Below are 16,076 nucleotides of genomic sequence, written 5' to 3' on the forward strand. Positions count from 1 at the left end.
CCGTCACAGCCGTCACAGCCGAATTAGCTGCAGCAGCTAATTCGGCTGTGACGGTCCCACCTGATGACGGAGACTTGTGTTGCCTCCGAAACGTCGTGATTTTTGTTTTATTTTATTTTATTTTCATTAATTTTGATGTTTTACCTACGTGACTTTACCGAAAAAACCTAAGAATAGAATAAGAATACCGTAAAGAGCAGTTTTCAGCATGCTCCTTAATATTCGGTTAAAAGTAATTTTCTTCACATCAACCGCCTGTAACAGAGTACGGTCTAAACCTCTTAAACTTATTACTCGTAATTTAATCTAAATGAAATTCCAAATCATGAAAAAAATTAGTCATTGGTAGCTTGTTTGAGAAGACTATTAAACCTTGTTATATTTGAGAACCTTATTTGTGAATCACAGGTGACTGATAACCTAGAATCAAACCCAGAATTTCATCAGTTCTGGCTCAGTGTTAAGAGCCCTGTGAGTTACCCAGAAACCTCAAAGAGACAGAGACTTGAGCAGGTAAACAAGAGAGCGGATCATACATCCAATGCATCCCCTCACCTGCCTCAAAGCTACCAGAGTCCGCAAAGAGGAGAGAAACAGGATCGTCGCACCAAAAGGCTGGCTCGTTAGAGACTCCCCACTGGGATCGAATGTGGAGGCTGTATCCAAAATGGCACTCCTCCACATCCATCCACCGACACCAAATTTATGCCACTCTAGCGTGACCAGCCGAGAATAAAAACACGACGCGGAATTAATGGAATCGTCGCTGCGCTGAATCCCATATTCAATCAGTGCGGGCGGCTTGGATTCCACTTTGCTCTGCGTCGCAATTTTTTTCTCCAATTCTGGCAGCACTGAAAGGCGTTGGCGTTTTCCGCTGATGTCGATGCCTTTTTTTTATGGATTCCTGTGCTCAATCCACAGGACCGGAGCTGTTAGCTTATGCAGTCAGGCTATAAATCACTGCCGAGTTTACCAGTGTAACAATTTGAAATGCGAGTCACAATTATTTATAATTTCTAAACACGTCTGCCGATGTATATGTATAGACACATTACATGTAAACCCACTGGGATGGTCCCGAACAAAACTTTACAATACCATAACGTAAAGCTATGAAAGACAAACCTGTACAATCAATAACAAATAAAACATTTCATCAATGCTTATACCTTTGAAAGTTAAATTTTAAATGATTATTTTTCATTTTCAAAGATTACATCTCAAATTTATAGATGTAAAAATATGACATTGTACAGATTATATTCTGCTAAAATACTTGACGATTGCCGAAGGTCAAGAATAATAACTAAAGGGCAGTCAAAGAATGGAACGCATACGAGAGGTTGTCTACCCAGGAGTAGATGGAGCAATTAAATCAGCTCATTTACCGGTGCTGAGTGAATTGTTATATTGCCGTTTTGCAGGAGATGGCAGTGGCTTCAGGAAGCCTTATCCAGCAGTGGATTGACCATGCCTAATGATGATGATCAGGAGTTAGGTACGGATGCTAAGTTCTGCCGTTAGCACCTCAACTCTATATTCGCGTGAATAAGTGAGAGTAAAAAAACATGTTCCAGTATTTACTATTCGCCTGCTAATCTATGTGAATATTCAGTGAAAAAACTACTTCATAATTTTACAGTACTTTACTTTTGATTTAAAGCTGTCGTGACTGCAGGGATCCATATCCTTGGTTCTTTTGGTAAAGTCACGTAGAAGGGAAATAATAAAATAATAATAAACATGCCTTGGCTTCAATGTAATTTTATAACCGATATGAATTTTCATCAGCTGAAGAGGTTGTGAGCTGCTACTGGTGTCAGAAAAACATCTCAAATATTGAATGACCCATATCTAAATGTGCAAAACCTCGGTACTGCGTAACCAACTCTTACACAGTACTCAAAGAGCCCCTGTCTCCACCCTTTTGCAAAAGAAACCGTGACTTTCATTGGGCTGCCATCTGGATAATTTAAGGACAATTAATTGAAAGAGAATCACATCCCTGCAAAAAGTAAATGCGTCCACAGCTGATTAACATTGTGTTCTCTTGCATGAACAACATCAGCACACAGCACAGTCAAGAGCTGATATAGCATGGGCAACCAACATTTGACTTGATGTTCGCATTTAATCCATGACCCATTTAGCAGGACTAGCAGCCACGCAAGCCAAATGCTGTTTTAATGACAGTATTGATTTAAAGTTTGGGCGGGGAAGCGTTTTTCTGACTGTGGTCTATTTATTTGTCCGATGGTGCTCTCACCTGGGGCAGGCAGGGTGATTCGAACTCAGACCTCTTGCCAGCAAAATAAACGATCATTCACAAGCCTATAACGCCAACAAAGCAATATATGTGCTTTAAAAATGCCCACGGTTAGAAGCCTTTGCGATTCCTTATCACCTTTGCAACAGACACGTGGGAACCTGCGGTCACGCAGGGAAATGTACTGCATTTGATTTCTGCAGTGTCAAAAGTAAAAAAATCCTGGAATTAACGAGACTTCAAAAACTACGAAGTGAGATGCTCGGAAAAAGTTATGACAGGTACAAGATGCAGACGTCTTTGCTTTTGACATGTAAAATTTGACTTAATGGAACCCAACACATTACATTCAATGGCCCAGCACTGTAATTTGGAAGAAGCCAGAAGTGGAGGCCATAAATGCAAGATGTGGATTGACGGCTTACCAGAGACAAACGTACGATCGGCATGACCAGAGAAAGAAACGAATGTTAAAAATGGGGGGTGGGGGGGGGAAACCCTTCCAATAGGACAACTTCGATTGACTTATGACTGCAGGAAATGATGCTCAATCACCAAAGACAAAGATCCCCCGTGCAGCTTTAATAGACTGTTGGGTCAAGTCCTGTTAGGAAGCCCCTACGAAGGCCGGAACGGCACACAAAGGAGTGAATGGCCAGATCCACACCGGGCCGCCTTTGTCTCTGTCGTGGCGATGTTTTTACACATTGCATTAGGTACTCATGTGAAGCTGAGACGACCAGGGCAATGTCCAGGCCCATTTCAGATAATCGTCAATGGTGTTGGCTGTGAGCGGGAATCGAACTCGGGTCGCCAGGTTCGTCACCGCCCACCGTTAGCACCACCATCATCATCATTGTCGTTATTTTCACCGCTGTGAGTGGTGACGCCTTGAGGTAGTATTTTACTGTTCCAGATCCCCCTTGAGAAATTAACCACAAGCTCTGCCACACCCTCGTTATCACAAAAGCCCCTCAAACTGGCTATTGCTCTTAATGTCTTGGACATTAGCACAGCAGATGTCGGGGTGATGAAAGGGGTTTAGTACGCAGAGATCAGAGAAAAGTAATTTGGGGCAAATGAAGGGTGCTTTAATGACCGCGTGTCTGACCACCATGAAATGTGTACCGACGTTCTCCATTGCCCGGTGGTGTGAAATATCTGTATGCACTACAAACGTGCATTTATTGCAAATCAGTTTCTTTGAAATGAAATAGCCTGCATGTTCTAACATTAAAACCTCACTCGTGGTAGGATCCAGCCAAATGCTTAAGTATAGTTGAGATTAGAAAGGATTTAGTTATTACAACTTTGAGGCTTGCAGATTTATTAAATCTCTCCCACACCAGATGGGTCACTGCTAACCACACATCCACCCGCAAATACATGAAACAAAAAAAAAACAGTTTAAAAATCAACTTATAATAAAATCAGAATGCATATAAAGGCAAAGCATTGGGCAACAGTGTTTCTTGCTGGCCCTTCTTTATGGTATCTGCTGTGAAGAAAATTGGCACTGCCCAATACGTTACCGACTTAATGATTTTTCCATTGAGGACAGTATTATTGACGAATGTGTCGAGGTTTTGTAATCTATGCTTTAAAAAATACTTCGATTATACGTATGAACGCACAAGTGCTCAACCAACAAAGATAAAAAAATATATATTATGCACAAAAAATAAATGATGCGTGATGTTACATATCTATGATAAATCTATATCCGCCCGATGCGAAATAGATAATGCATCTCCAACGAGCTCTCACCTGGTTAAACAAACAAATAACGAAATGAATTCTCTCAGGGGAAGTGGTCAATCAAATACCAAAATGAGACAAGGGCTGTCAATATAAAGATAATATCCAGAGCAATACAGAGCTAGCGGAGGCTCGCAACAGGAATTAGCCACGTGAGACCTCTTTGGTTCATAATTTTTTCATACATTACCTTGACAGGATAATTACAAATGAGTCACGCAGAATCTCAAAACACGGCAAATTGGCCATCAGACGCAGGAGAAAGCGCTGAAGAAATGTAATGGCATTACTATGTACGAGTTCAAAATAATATAGAGGTTACAATACCCGGGAGCAAACAATACAGTTTCCAATTTCACCGTTTCACCTCTTGACATTAGATGTTTTTTTTGTTAAATACTATTTTGCTGTGATCATACTTCCAGAAGAAAACTTTTCCCAGTACGTATCATTTTCTGTTGTATTTGTCATTGATAACAACACTACAAAGCCAAAACTACTTACTGTATTCTCCGTTTTATAATACGCTCCAGAGAGCAAAACGTATCCAAAACTTGTGCCCAATTACACAAATCTGGTCACACTCTAACACACCTACTAGATTGTGTGATGCACCTGAAACTTTCGCTCTAAAATACAGGGGATCAAAGTAAGTCTCATCTGTAGAAAACAATTATCTATGCAGACGTTTATGAGCACACATATTTGAAAATCAACCTGTTTTGTCTGAACAACCTTGCACATGAATACCATAAATCGGTCGTAATACGTAACATCATAATTAATCATTAACAGCCCTTTGTCAATCTACTGCTGGATGAGGACCTCCTTTCACTGTATTGGTCGTAGGGGTTTGATTGATCATATTTTATCACGTTGGTCAGTGCATGTGGGTGAAGGGGGGCACATGACCTTTTCAGATATCACTTGCCACTTATGTTTCCATGACTTAGAATCTGTTACACTGCGTATTTCTAAATTAGGTTATGTACATCATTGGCAATGTTTTTCTTTTGGTTCAACTTAGTCTTACTATTTTCACCTCGGCACCATGTCATAAGATGAAGTGTCCATTAGGATCTCCCTTGAGAGCAGTACAACCTTTAGTCTAGATTTGAATCTTTCGTGACTGCAAGGATTCATATTCTTGGGTTTTTTCGGTAAAGTCACGTAGGTAAAAAATTAAAATTAATAAAAGTAAAATAAAATAAAAATCACGACGTTTCGGAGGCAACACAAGCTTCCGTCTTCAGGTGGAACCATCACAGCACGCTTGCTGTATGAATTTTAATTTTTTACCTACGTGACTTTACCGAAAAAACCCAAGAATATGAACTTTTAGTCTCATAGAACACCCTACAGAAGTGGATATCACAGAGCTACCTCTGAGATACCTTCAAGTGACCTCTGGAAATATACAGTTGGAGGAAGCACTTTCCCACCTACCATGTATATGAGAGTAATGTTCATCGCCTGATGGTCAAAGCAATATATTCATTCGTATAACTTGAATTGAGCCAAATTCAGTGAGGAACTACATTTTATTTGTTGGGATTTTTTGTGCTGTCTTTGTTTTAGTTGATGTATCTGCTTTTGACATATTTTGTTTAGGCAGATGCCAATGTGCCTGAAGAACCTTTTTACTGATCAGTATATTTATTTACAACAAATGTAACCAATCAAAATTACCTACTATGTCATATGGATTAGAAATTATTACACAACAAGCTGAAACGCATGGTGAGGTGCATTCCTGTTATATTTAGAGACAGAAAGATGAGCTCATGAATCCGAGAACAACCCCAAATTGGAGACATCATATTGACTGTTAAGGAAAGTGAGTTTGGTCACGAGAAAGGCTGACGGGCAGTGGTCAAGGTTATCGAAAAAGCAGCAAGCCAGAGGAGGGAACATGCCCAAGAGAACATCAAACTACAGGAACGATGAAATCATCTCGTGCGTCGTAGCGAGATGCATTATGGCATCGCAAGACCGTTGTATTTGCCAAACATTTTTTTAAGGTTATTATTGAAAAGGAAATTAACAAACGTAAGCTAAATTAGGATATTAGAAATAATCTTTTTTTTCCCTGATGATAATGCAGATTAGTCTCTATTGAGCTGTAGTCACCCTTGTTGCCATGGAAACGCATGTCCCTCTACCAAAAGAGAATTGTTTCTTACAGAATAGAACGCATAATATTTGCTGACACTTTCGAAGGATCAATAATTAATGTGAATGAAACTGCTACTACGAATAATAATAATAATAGATTAAATGAAATCAAATAGAAAAACAAACAAAAAATAAAGCCACATTTCTGTCTAAAGATGTTTCTGCACAAGAATACACGTGCTATCAACTTCTCTGCTCAGTGAAATGTTTATTCATGATGTTCCTTATTTTAATATTCATGGTTTTTCTGCGAAGGGGTCTTGATTAATCGTAACTTTGTCATTAATGTAGTGGGTAACGTTCCTACCTCAGGTATGGGTTACAATACAGACATAGGGTCGTTACAATAGAGACAAATGGTGTGCTTTTCTCATTCCTGTCAAAAAAATATTGAACCACTGTAAACATTGAATTTCAGACGATTTTGTACAAACGTACCTAGTACTGTAATGAGCAAGCACTGACCAATAGGTACTTTTTCGTCCTTCCCGACACCTCCAATAAGCACGGTTGGCTACATACGGTGCGAAAGAAGTTCAATATACGTACATTCACCCACCCTGGGTACAGCTAATGTGCTTCTCAAAAAGGTGACCTTTCTAAAGATCATTCCCAAAAAGATGCTGCTTCTGTTGGCTGTAGGTGTCACCTAAAAAGATTCTTTGCACAAGCAATTCAACATACCGGACCAAAACATTTCAACATTTTACACTGTGTGCCCTCTGGTCTGACATACATTCGGTACACGTTATGATAAAATACACCATGCTGTATAATTTCACTAATGAGCCACTGTTAATGTTCACAGTTTTACCAAAAAAAATTCCACTGATTGATGAAAGGTTGCCAAGAAGATGTGAATGTAAAACGAATTTGTGTTAATTGTAAATGTAAAATAGTGATAATCAGAATCGCTGCTTAGAGTGATTACAACCGAGAGTCATTACAAATTGCATGATGATCCGTTTATAGATGCCACACCGAAGAAATTAGTACAGTTAAGTATACGGAAAACAACATTTTAACACACTCTGACAAAGGCATTGTTCACTTTTCTGCATTGCAACTAGGACTCAAGAGGAGCCTTGGGTTAGTGATGTGAATGTACTAAATGTCAACGTATGATTATTCTCATTAACATCCGTGGATACTACCATTATCCACTGTGCTTTGTGGTCATTGCAAGAGGCACAGCTGTACAACCATGTACAGTTTTTGAAAGTATAACAATCGACATCCTGATGATCTATGTGGTTCCAACAACTTACAAGTCTACCTAAAAAATGTATCTTTTGCAGTACTGTATGATGATTTACAAAAAACACACCATATATTACTAATCACTTGACGAGTGACCATCTCATTCCGAGGAAATACTCATTGGGTGTGCGTTACTAACTGCACAAGTGCAATAACACAGCACAAACAGTAGAGGGGGGACTGACTATATACGATGGAGAAAATACAGGGACATGTAAATATTTTTTACTGGGGATTATTGTGTCCGTCCGTCGTGCAGGGAGGGGATGGGTGGGGAGGGAGGGGCTGGGTGGGGAGGGTGGGGAGGAGCTGGGTGGGGAGGGGGAGGGTGGAGAGGGGCTGGGTGGGGATTGTGGGGCAGGGTAGGGGGTGGGAGGGGTGGGGCTGGGTGGGAATGGGCTGGTCACCCCGTGGTGCCCTTATAAAACTCAACGTTTAACCTACTCACGCCGGCTTGTGCCCGCCCTCACAGTCGGGCATATTTGCGGAATACACCACGCCGCCGTTGACCCTGGCCATTGACCGAGCAACCCAACGTTCCTACCAGCTCCCTCCGCAGGAATGTGTTTTTTATTCTCCCCAGCAGTGTATTTGTTGTACAGGGACCCCTCTACTTAGGAACATTCGACCCATTCATAAACTTTCAGAGATATGAACAAACCTGTCTGTATGTCCAGTTGCCTGTTCGGACCGAGAGTCGTAACTTAAACCACCGCGCAATAGATGGCGGTGGTGGCATCTACATCTGCAGAACGTGAAGAACCAGTGGAATCTACATCTTCAGGAGATTATACAACTTTTAAAACCATTTCCCGTGTTTAGTGTAAATGTCGTACAACATGTTTGGAATGGACAGGAGTAAAGTTGGACTTACGAACAAATCGACTTACGAACAGACCCCTGGAACCTAACTCGTTCGTAAGTAGAGGAGTCCCTGTACACGTTGCCGTGTTGATGATCCATAAACAGCTGTGAATCCAGTAAAACACATGTGGGAGGTCACTTTTTACCGCAAAACCAAACATGTTCAATATCATGTCCGTAAAGAACTGTGACTTTCTGCAAACGATCACCATATTGCCACACAGCTTTGGGATGCTCGTTGGTTTAATCCTTGTGGACCTTGTCTTGTGAATTAAATGTACATCTATTAAAAGTGCAGGACATGTACTGTAATTCAACGTATAAACACGTACGCAAATAAAGAGCAACTTCAGTCCCTTAATCTAATTAGTTACTTAAGCCTTAGATTAATTTCTAGATTAAGGGACTACACCTGCCCCTTATCAGGGCAACACAAATGATACATTACATGTTCATATTGCCCTGGAAAGTGTAAGGTAAACATCCAATATTTCTCATGCTATCAAAATTATATCCCAAAATAGTAGTGCCTCCGATGAGTACGGTTGGCTACGTAGGGTGTGAAACAAGTTCAACATACAGTACATACATACACTCCAGGAAAGAAGCTGCTACATTTACAGAAGCAAATGATTACGCACGTAAATAAGGCAACATAATTTTAAGGAAGCTGTGGTTTGTATTTCATTCTGCACTTGCAGGTGCTGTTCTCAAGCCAAGTCAAGTACTGATAGTGATAGAACCCACACTCAGAAAATAATGGTTGGGTGACTGAGAAAGTAAATTCCAATGTCAGTGTCAGATGACTAAATATGCGCCTCTGCATTCTTGCTTTTCCAAAGTTCAAGCCCAACTAGAGATCAAGCCAGATTATCAGGATAGAATTCGTATGCTGTACAAGGGAAAACGTGTGTGTCATTTGCGGAATACACACCGTATTTAATTCAGAGAGTAGATGGCATGAATTGTACATTGTATATCATCAGAATTAAATTGTGCAGTGGACATAACCTATGTGAATCACGCGAATTAAGGCACCGTGTGCTAGCGTAGCGTTCAAAGAAACTACAGGACGCGAATCATCGCTGGCATACAAATGAAATTGATTCACGGTATGAGTCAAATACAGTAGAGTACTGCAAGTATTTTTAGACGTGGCAATTGCACCGCTTGTTTCACACAGCAGGCTGTGGGGTGGTGCAACATTGCTTGCCATGATATAGCTGCATCCAAAGGTATGAGGCATTCATTGCCTGATAAACAAATTTCCCTAATTATCCAACTGAGGAGTAATTTGCAAAAGGCAGAACACGTTATAAATAGATACAAGAGTATGAATATTTCATGTGCACCAACCATTTTATTTAGTTGGGTTCCAGAGAACCTACAACACATTTTTTTTGTTCATGGCCACACTTCCGTTATTGCAGTTGTGAGTGAAACAAAGATAAGGGGCGAAAGGGGGAAACGTGCTTTTCTGAAACCACACGGCAAGCACAGCCAACACAGACATCATCACCAGAATGTCAGCAGCCAGAATCCTTCCTAGACGTTTACCAAGAGCCTCCCCCCGCCCCCCAACCAGAGTCCATGCCACACAACAAACAATGGCAAAAAAACAAGCCCCCTCGTTTGATTGAACACTGCACTTGTGATGGACACAAAGGGCCTCCACGTTTCATAACAGCATTTGGTCATTGTTTTTTAGTGGCGTGGTTCCAACAGCCCATGTTGGCTGCACGATTTTGAGATTCCATTATAGAAAAAAATGTTTTTACTTGTACGGCTTCATTTGTAAGAGATGTGCATGTAATAGGTGTGTATTCTGTCGTGGTGTGATATTACAAGGAAACGCGTATCAAGAATTGTACAGTAATTTCGTTCGTAAAATGTTATATTATATCGCACTAGTGCACAACATACGTCAATGGTTTTATAACAACACTACTGCACCTCAATTATTTTATATACTAATATATAATATGTCCACATTACAATATAGGAATACCTTAAAATGCTAAGCATTAGTTAAAACGTATGTAAGTGTATTAATGTATTGTACATGTACCTTAATACAAATATCTACATTTGTTCCAGTACAGTATAGTGCATGCATGATACATTTGTATACACAGTCATATTGTGCCATGTACGTTTACGAAGCAAAATTTACATTTGAGTGCAAGTATAATCAAGTACTTGTGTGCACGCACCAATGTGCAAGCATTGTATGTTGCATAGGGACGTGCATTGTATATGCACAGTAATTTCGTTACTATTCGTGCACATGGTGAATCCACAAATGTTGCCCACTAACAGGGCCCACGTTTGTTGCAAACCAAGGACAAAGGAAACGTTGGAAGGGCGCCCGCTAGCGGCAACCCAAGCCTCGCAACAACATCGACAGCACACACAAAAAAACCCCACCGCAATTTTACACGTTGACAGCAGCAACGCAAGCCGGCGAATTAAAACGTAACAAGAATAAAAGGGCTGCAATAATTGGGAACGATGAACGGTCGTTGATGATTGATGGCACGACGAGACAACGTTTCGGCATCGTTCTTAGCCACAATGTCGACCGCAACATGCTACGGCTACTGCTGTTGTTTTTTTTCCGTTTGCATCCGTCGTCAAAGATTTTGACAGGATATAACCGTGGCCCTGCCTTACGATAAAACAGCGTCTGTCTTTAAATCGCGAGTGTGACATCATCGCAGGCACGGAACGAGCGTTCACCAAACCCGCGTTCTGCGTGCCACCAGCTGCGTCTGCATGACACCTGTCAATCAAGTTCGACGTGCACATGACATGCACGTTCACGGATGAAGCATGCACGAATAAACACACGCAGTTGTGTGCCCGTTTAAAGTCTTGTCACTTGTGCTTGTATGTGTGCGTGTACACACACATACAAGCACACATACAAGCACACATACAAGCACATACACATACATACAAGCACAAAGATAAAGATCCCCCGTATAGCCTTAACAGACTGTAGGGGCAAGTGCTGTTAGCGAGCACCTATGAAGGCCGGAATGGTACACGAACGAGGGGGTGGGTGGCCAGCACCACGCCCGACCGCCTTTTTCTCCCCAGTGGCGATGTTTACACACCGCTCCAGGTACTCATTTAAGGCTGAGTCGACCTAGGGGAGGCCCAGGACCGGTTCAGATAATCGTCGCTGGTGTTAGCCGTGAGCGGGAATCAAACCCGGGTCGCCAGGTTCATAGCGCAGCGCGCTATCCGCTACACTACCGCTCCCCATTCATACAAGCACACACACACACAAGCACACACACATACAAGCACACACACACAAACACACACAAGCACACACACACAAGCACACACACACAAGCACACACACACAAGCACACACGTACAAACACACACATACAAGCACATACACACACATACAAGCACGCATGCATGCACATTGAGGAATATATTGCAGTATAAGAACGCGTTTACACCGTGCATTTACTCTGTGTGTGTGTACACATTGATAAGCATGCATATCCACATTCTCGCAGAATGCCATCATAGATGTGGTTACACATCTACACGGAACAATACATCGCCAGACAGCACACGTGTGCGTTATACAGTACAATGATGTGCATATTAGAGTACACTTCAATAGTCTGTGTAGCCTGCAGTGCATATCAACTTGCACGAACATATGTGCATATAATGACATAATTTCATACAGCATACTTACACAATAATACAGTTTAATTGTATACTGCACTGGTATATTTACTCTACATTATAAAAAAAAATCCATGCAATTGCTGTATACTGTCACACTCCTGTATGCACGTGTACCGAAGTTACCACATGCAGTCCTGTATTTGAAATCTGTTTGATGCATATATTTCCACGTATGCATAGTACACAATACTGTGTAGTCACACGCACAGAAACCCCTCACGTGTTGTTCATTGTCTTGCATGACGCGCATCGAGTACGGATGTAAGTGCATTCATATACATTGTTTTATGGACGTGCAGTGCAGTCTATAACCGATTTGTGTGTATCTACATTCATCGTACAAAATGACATTCTGCGCACACACCAATTTGCATTCACATAGATGCATGCCAATTCATACAGAGACAATTATAATGATTATTAACTCAACAGTTGTGTACTCTACACACCCACACGCGTAAACTGAACTAACGATGAAATCAATGTTCAGTACACAGCACGTGTCTGTACACACAGGTGTGTGTGTGTTGCTGAGTGATTGCAGGTGCCGGCTGTAGAGAGTTAGGTGGGGGTCTTGTCATGAGGATAGGAGACAGGAGGATCTAGATAAGGGGGCTAATGAGGTTAGGAAGCTTATATGGGTTAAGAGAGCTAGGGGGGGGGGGGCTAGGTGAGTAGGAGAGCCAGGAAGGGTTTATTTAAGAGGGTGTTATATGATTGTCGTGGAAGGGATTAAAATATCGTTTAATGGGGTAGGAGGTTATCTAGAAAGGTGCCAGGGCTACAGGGGATTTAACAGGGGTTTAAAAGGGGCTTGATTATCTCCAGCAGGATTTAAAAGGGATACTTCGTCTATCGAGTCAATCAGGGACTTGAGCATGAGGTTGTCTTAGAGGGCTAGAGGTTCTCAAGGAGGGTTCCGTGGGGGTGGCTGGGCTGTGAAGACAGCTTAAGATGGCCTAAGCGTGCTGGGGGGGGGGGGGGGGTCTAAGACGGGTGGGGGGGGGTTAAGAGGGCTAGGCAGCTCTAAGAGGGCTAGCAGGGTTCTAATAGGGGTAGGTGATCCATCGAGGGCTATGACGTCTGGGCTATCTCCGTGGGTCGACGAGGTCTCGGTTATTTACGAGGGTGCCTACGAGGGGGATAGGTGCCCTATGGGCGTCTAACAGGAGGAATAGGATATCTGTGGGGGGGGGGGGGAGGGGTCTGTACTAACCCAGGACAGAGCGGTGGGGGGGGGGGTTATCTAGGAGGGGTTTAAGACGGGATGGGGGCTAGGGTTCGGGGCGGGGGGTGGGGGGGTTTAAGGGTTGGGTAGGGCTCGGGGGTGGGTTAGGGTTGTGGGGGGGGGTTAGGGATAGGGGTCAGGGTTGGGTGTTAGGGGTCAGGGTTGGGTGTTAGGGGGGGGGTTAGGGGTCAGGGTTGGGTGTTAGGGGGGGGGTTAGGGGTCAGGGTTGGGTGTTGGGGGGGGCTAGGGGTCACGATTGGATGTTAGGGGGGGTTAGGGGTCAGGGTTGGATGTTAGGGGGGGTTACGGGTCAGGGTTGGGTGTTAGGGGGGGGTTAGGGGTCAGGGTTGGATGTTAGGGGGGGGTTAGGGGTCAGGGTTGGGCGTTAGGGGGGGTAGGGGTCAGGGTTGGGTGTTAGGGGGGGGGGTTCGGGCTCGTGGGTGGTGGAGGAGTTAGGACGGGGGGGGGCTCGGGGGGGGGGCAGGGGTGGGTTAGTGTTGGGGGGGGTCAGGGTTGGGTATTAGGGTGGGGGTGGGGGGGGGTTGGGGGCTCTCACCCGCCTCGGCGCCCAGGGCGATGCGCGCCTCCGCCAGGTACGGGGTGTCGCTCTTGGAGCGCAGTCGCTGCGCAGCGGCGGCCGCAGCCCGCGGCGGCTCCTCGTCCTCGTCGCCGCTCGCAGACGCCGCCATTCGAGACTGCCGGCAGCAGCAGCAGCGGCGATGGGAACAGAGCGAGAGGGGAAAAGCAGCGGTGACAGACAGGAGAGAGAGATGGGGGGAGAGGGGGGAAGGAATGAGAGATTGAGTGGGGGGAGGGAGGGATGGCGCGGGTTAAGGGTTAGTCGGGGTTTGGATACGGACGACGAGGAGGAGGAGGGAGCGAGGGAGGAGGAGGAGGGATTCAGAGGCGATGGGGAACTGAGGAAGGAGGAGGAGGAGGTTTTGGAGGCTGTAGCAGCTGTAGCAGCAGCTGAAGCCGGCAGGATGTGCTTATTGCGTGTTGGGGTGGTGGTGGTGGCGGCGTGCTGAATATGCCGGGGTTTGTTGGTTTGGAGGAGTTTAGAAGTGGTGGTTAGGGATGGCTTTTTTTCTTGTTCGCTTGGAATATTCAGGTTGTTGGGGTGTTCGTTTTAAAGCTCCGTTGAGAGCTCACTTTCTTGAGAACTGATTTTTGTGTTGAGTTTGTTGCTGACGTCCTCATCCCGCACCTAATGATTACCGCGGTTTTGGCTACGTGCGGTGCGAAAGAAGTTCAAAATACGTACACGCATTGCTGGGTATTTGGGTGATGCGGGTACAAGGCGTAGTAGGGTTGGTTTAAGTTATAGTATTAAGTGCTGAGTGTTTAGTGGTTGGGACTTGCAAGTAAGGTTTATAATATCGGGGTGCAGGGAGTTTAGTGCAGGGTTGTGTGTGTGTGGTTCTGTGTGTGTGGTGCAGGGTATTGGTTCTGTGTGTGTGTGTGTTGCAGGGAGTTTAGTGCAGGGTTCTGTGTGTGTGTGTGGTGCAAGGTGTTGGTTCTGTGTGTGTGTGGTGCAGGGAGTTTAGTGCATGGTTATGTGTGTGTGTGGTGCAGGGAGTTTAGTGCATGGTTCTGTGTGTGTGTGGTGCAGGGAGTTTAGTGCATGGTTCTGTGTGTTTGTGGTGCAGGGTGTTGGTTCTGTGTGTGTGGTGTAGGGAGTTTAGTGCAGGGTGTTTGATTCTGTGTGTGGTGTGGTGCAGGGAGTTTAGTGCAGGGTTCTGTGTGTGTGGTGTGGTGCAGGGTGTTTGGTTCTGTATGTGTGGTGCAGGGAGTTTAGTGCAGGGAGTTTGGTTCTCTGTGTATGTGGTGCAGGGTGTTGGTTCAGTATGTGCTGTGCAGGGTATTGGTTCTGTGTTTGTGTAGTGCAGGGAGTCTAGTGCAGGATGTTTGGTGCTGTGTGTATGATGCAGGGAATTGAGTGCAGTGTTTATTGCATGGTGTTTGGCTCAGGTGTTTAGCGCACTTTCTGTTCCGTTTAGTGCAGGGTGTTTAGTGCAGCCTGTTGAGCACAGGCAATGTTATTTGGGCGTTTGGTGAGGTTCTCAAGTAAACGTATCTCATTGTGTTGAATCATTTGCCTAGCTTGTGAGTAATTAGTGCTGTACCGTCTACATGGCTAAAGACGTTTGACAGTGGATCTCTTACAAAAACCCCTATTGTCTCCACCTCCGAATCTATGCACGGATCTTATTATCCGCACAATTCCAAAATTATGTGCGGAATAAAATTATGCAACAAGCAAGGATCATAGGAATATGCCGATAGCATGTGCCCATATCAATTCAGAATAGGGCTGTGTATTGTACAAATAGTATAGTTAGCGAGCAGCTCTTTTAGTTAGCATCATACATGATTAAAGAAATTGAGGCTTAACATGTGTGCACTTGGATACACTTTACGAGGTACTAATTTTATGGATGGGATGGTGACAGCTTTGGGGAGGCCTTCATCAAGCAGTGGAGAGATATTGGCTGATATTGAGATCTACCAGAAGTCAAAGCCGGAATAAAATCTAAATTGCACTGGTCATGTGCATGGCCAGAAAAAAAAACCTTAGTTTGCTGGGATCATAGTCTGGAGTTGCACTAACCACGTCAACAATGTTGGCATTTCCAATTCTAACACTGTATTGTATTGACGAATCAATGGCGTTGTCCGGTGCTGTTTATTGACCTTCCTGAGGTGTGCCACAAATCCCAAAGGTTGGCCAATGAACTGTGTTATATGCGTGGCAGTAACAATGACCACATTATGACATTGTGCTGTCGTATTGATTTCACT

At 43.8% G+C, this 16,076-nt stretch overlaps 1 protein-coding gene across 2 annotated transcripts in view; it reads right to left on the reverse strand.

Annotated features, from left to right (window-relative positions):
* Positions 1 to 16,076, reverse strand: part of LOC144935825 (phosphatase and actin regulator 1-like) — a 102,710-nt gene that overhangs the window by 83,378 nt on the left and 3,256 nt on the right. The window contains exon 2 of one of the 2 annotated variants that reach the window (XM_078862613.1): positions 13,831 to 13,969. In XM_078862613.1, coding sequence (XP_078718739.1) covers positions 13,831 to 13,963 — 133 coding nt within the window. In that variant the 5' untranslated portion in view covers positions 13,964 to 13,969. Of the gene's footprint in view, positions 1 to 13,830; positions 14,039 to 16,076 lie in introns of those variants that run through there. The other variant, XM_078862615.1, reaches the window with a different exon arrangement.

Source organism: Lampetra fluviatilis, chromosome 14 (assembly GCF_964198595.1).
Source record: "Lampetra fluviatilis chromosome 14, kcLamFluv1.1, whole genome shotgun sequence".
NCBI classification, from domain to species: domain Eukaryota; kingdom Metazoa; phylum Chordata; class Hyperoartia; order Petromyzontiformes; family Petromyzontidae; genus Lampetra; species Lampetra fluviatilis.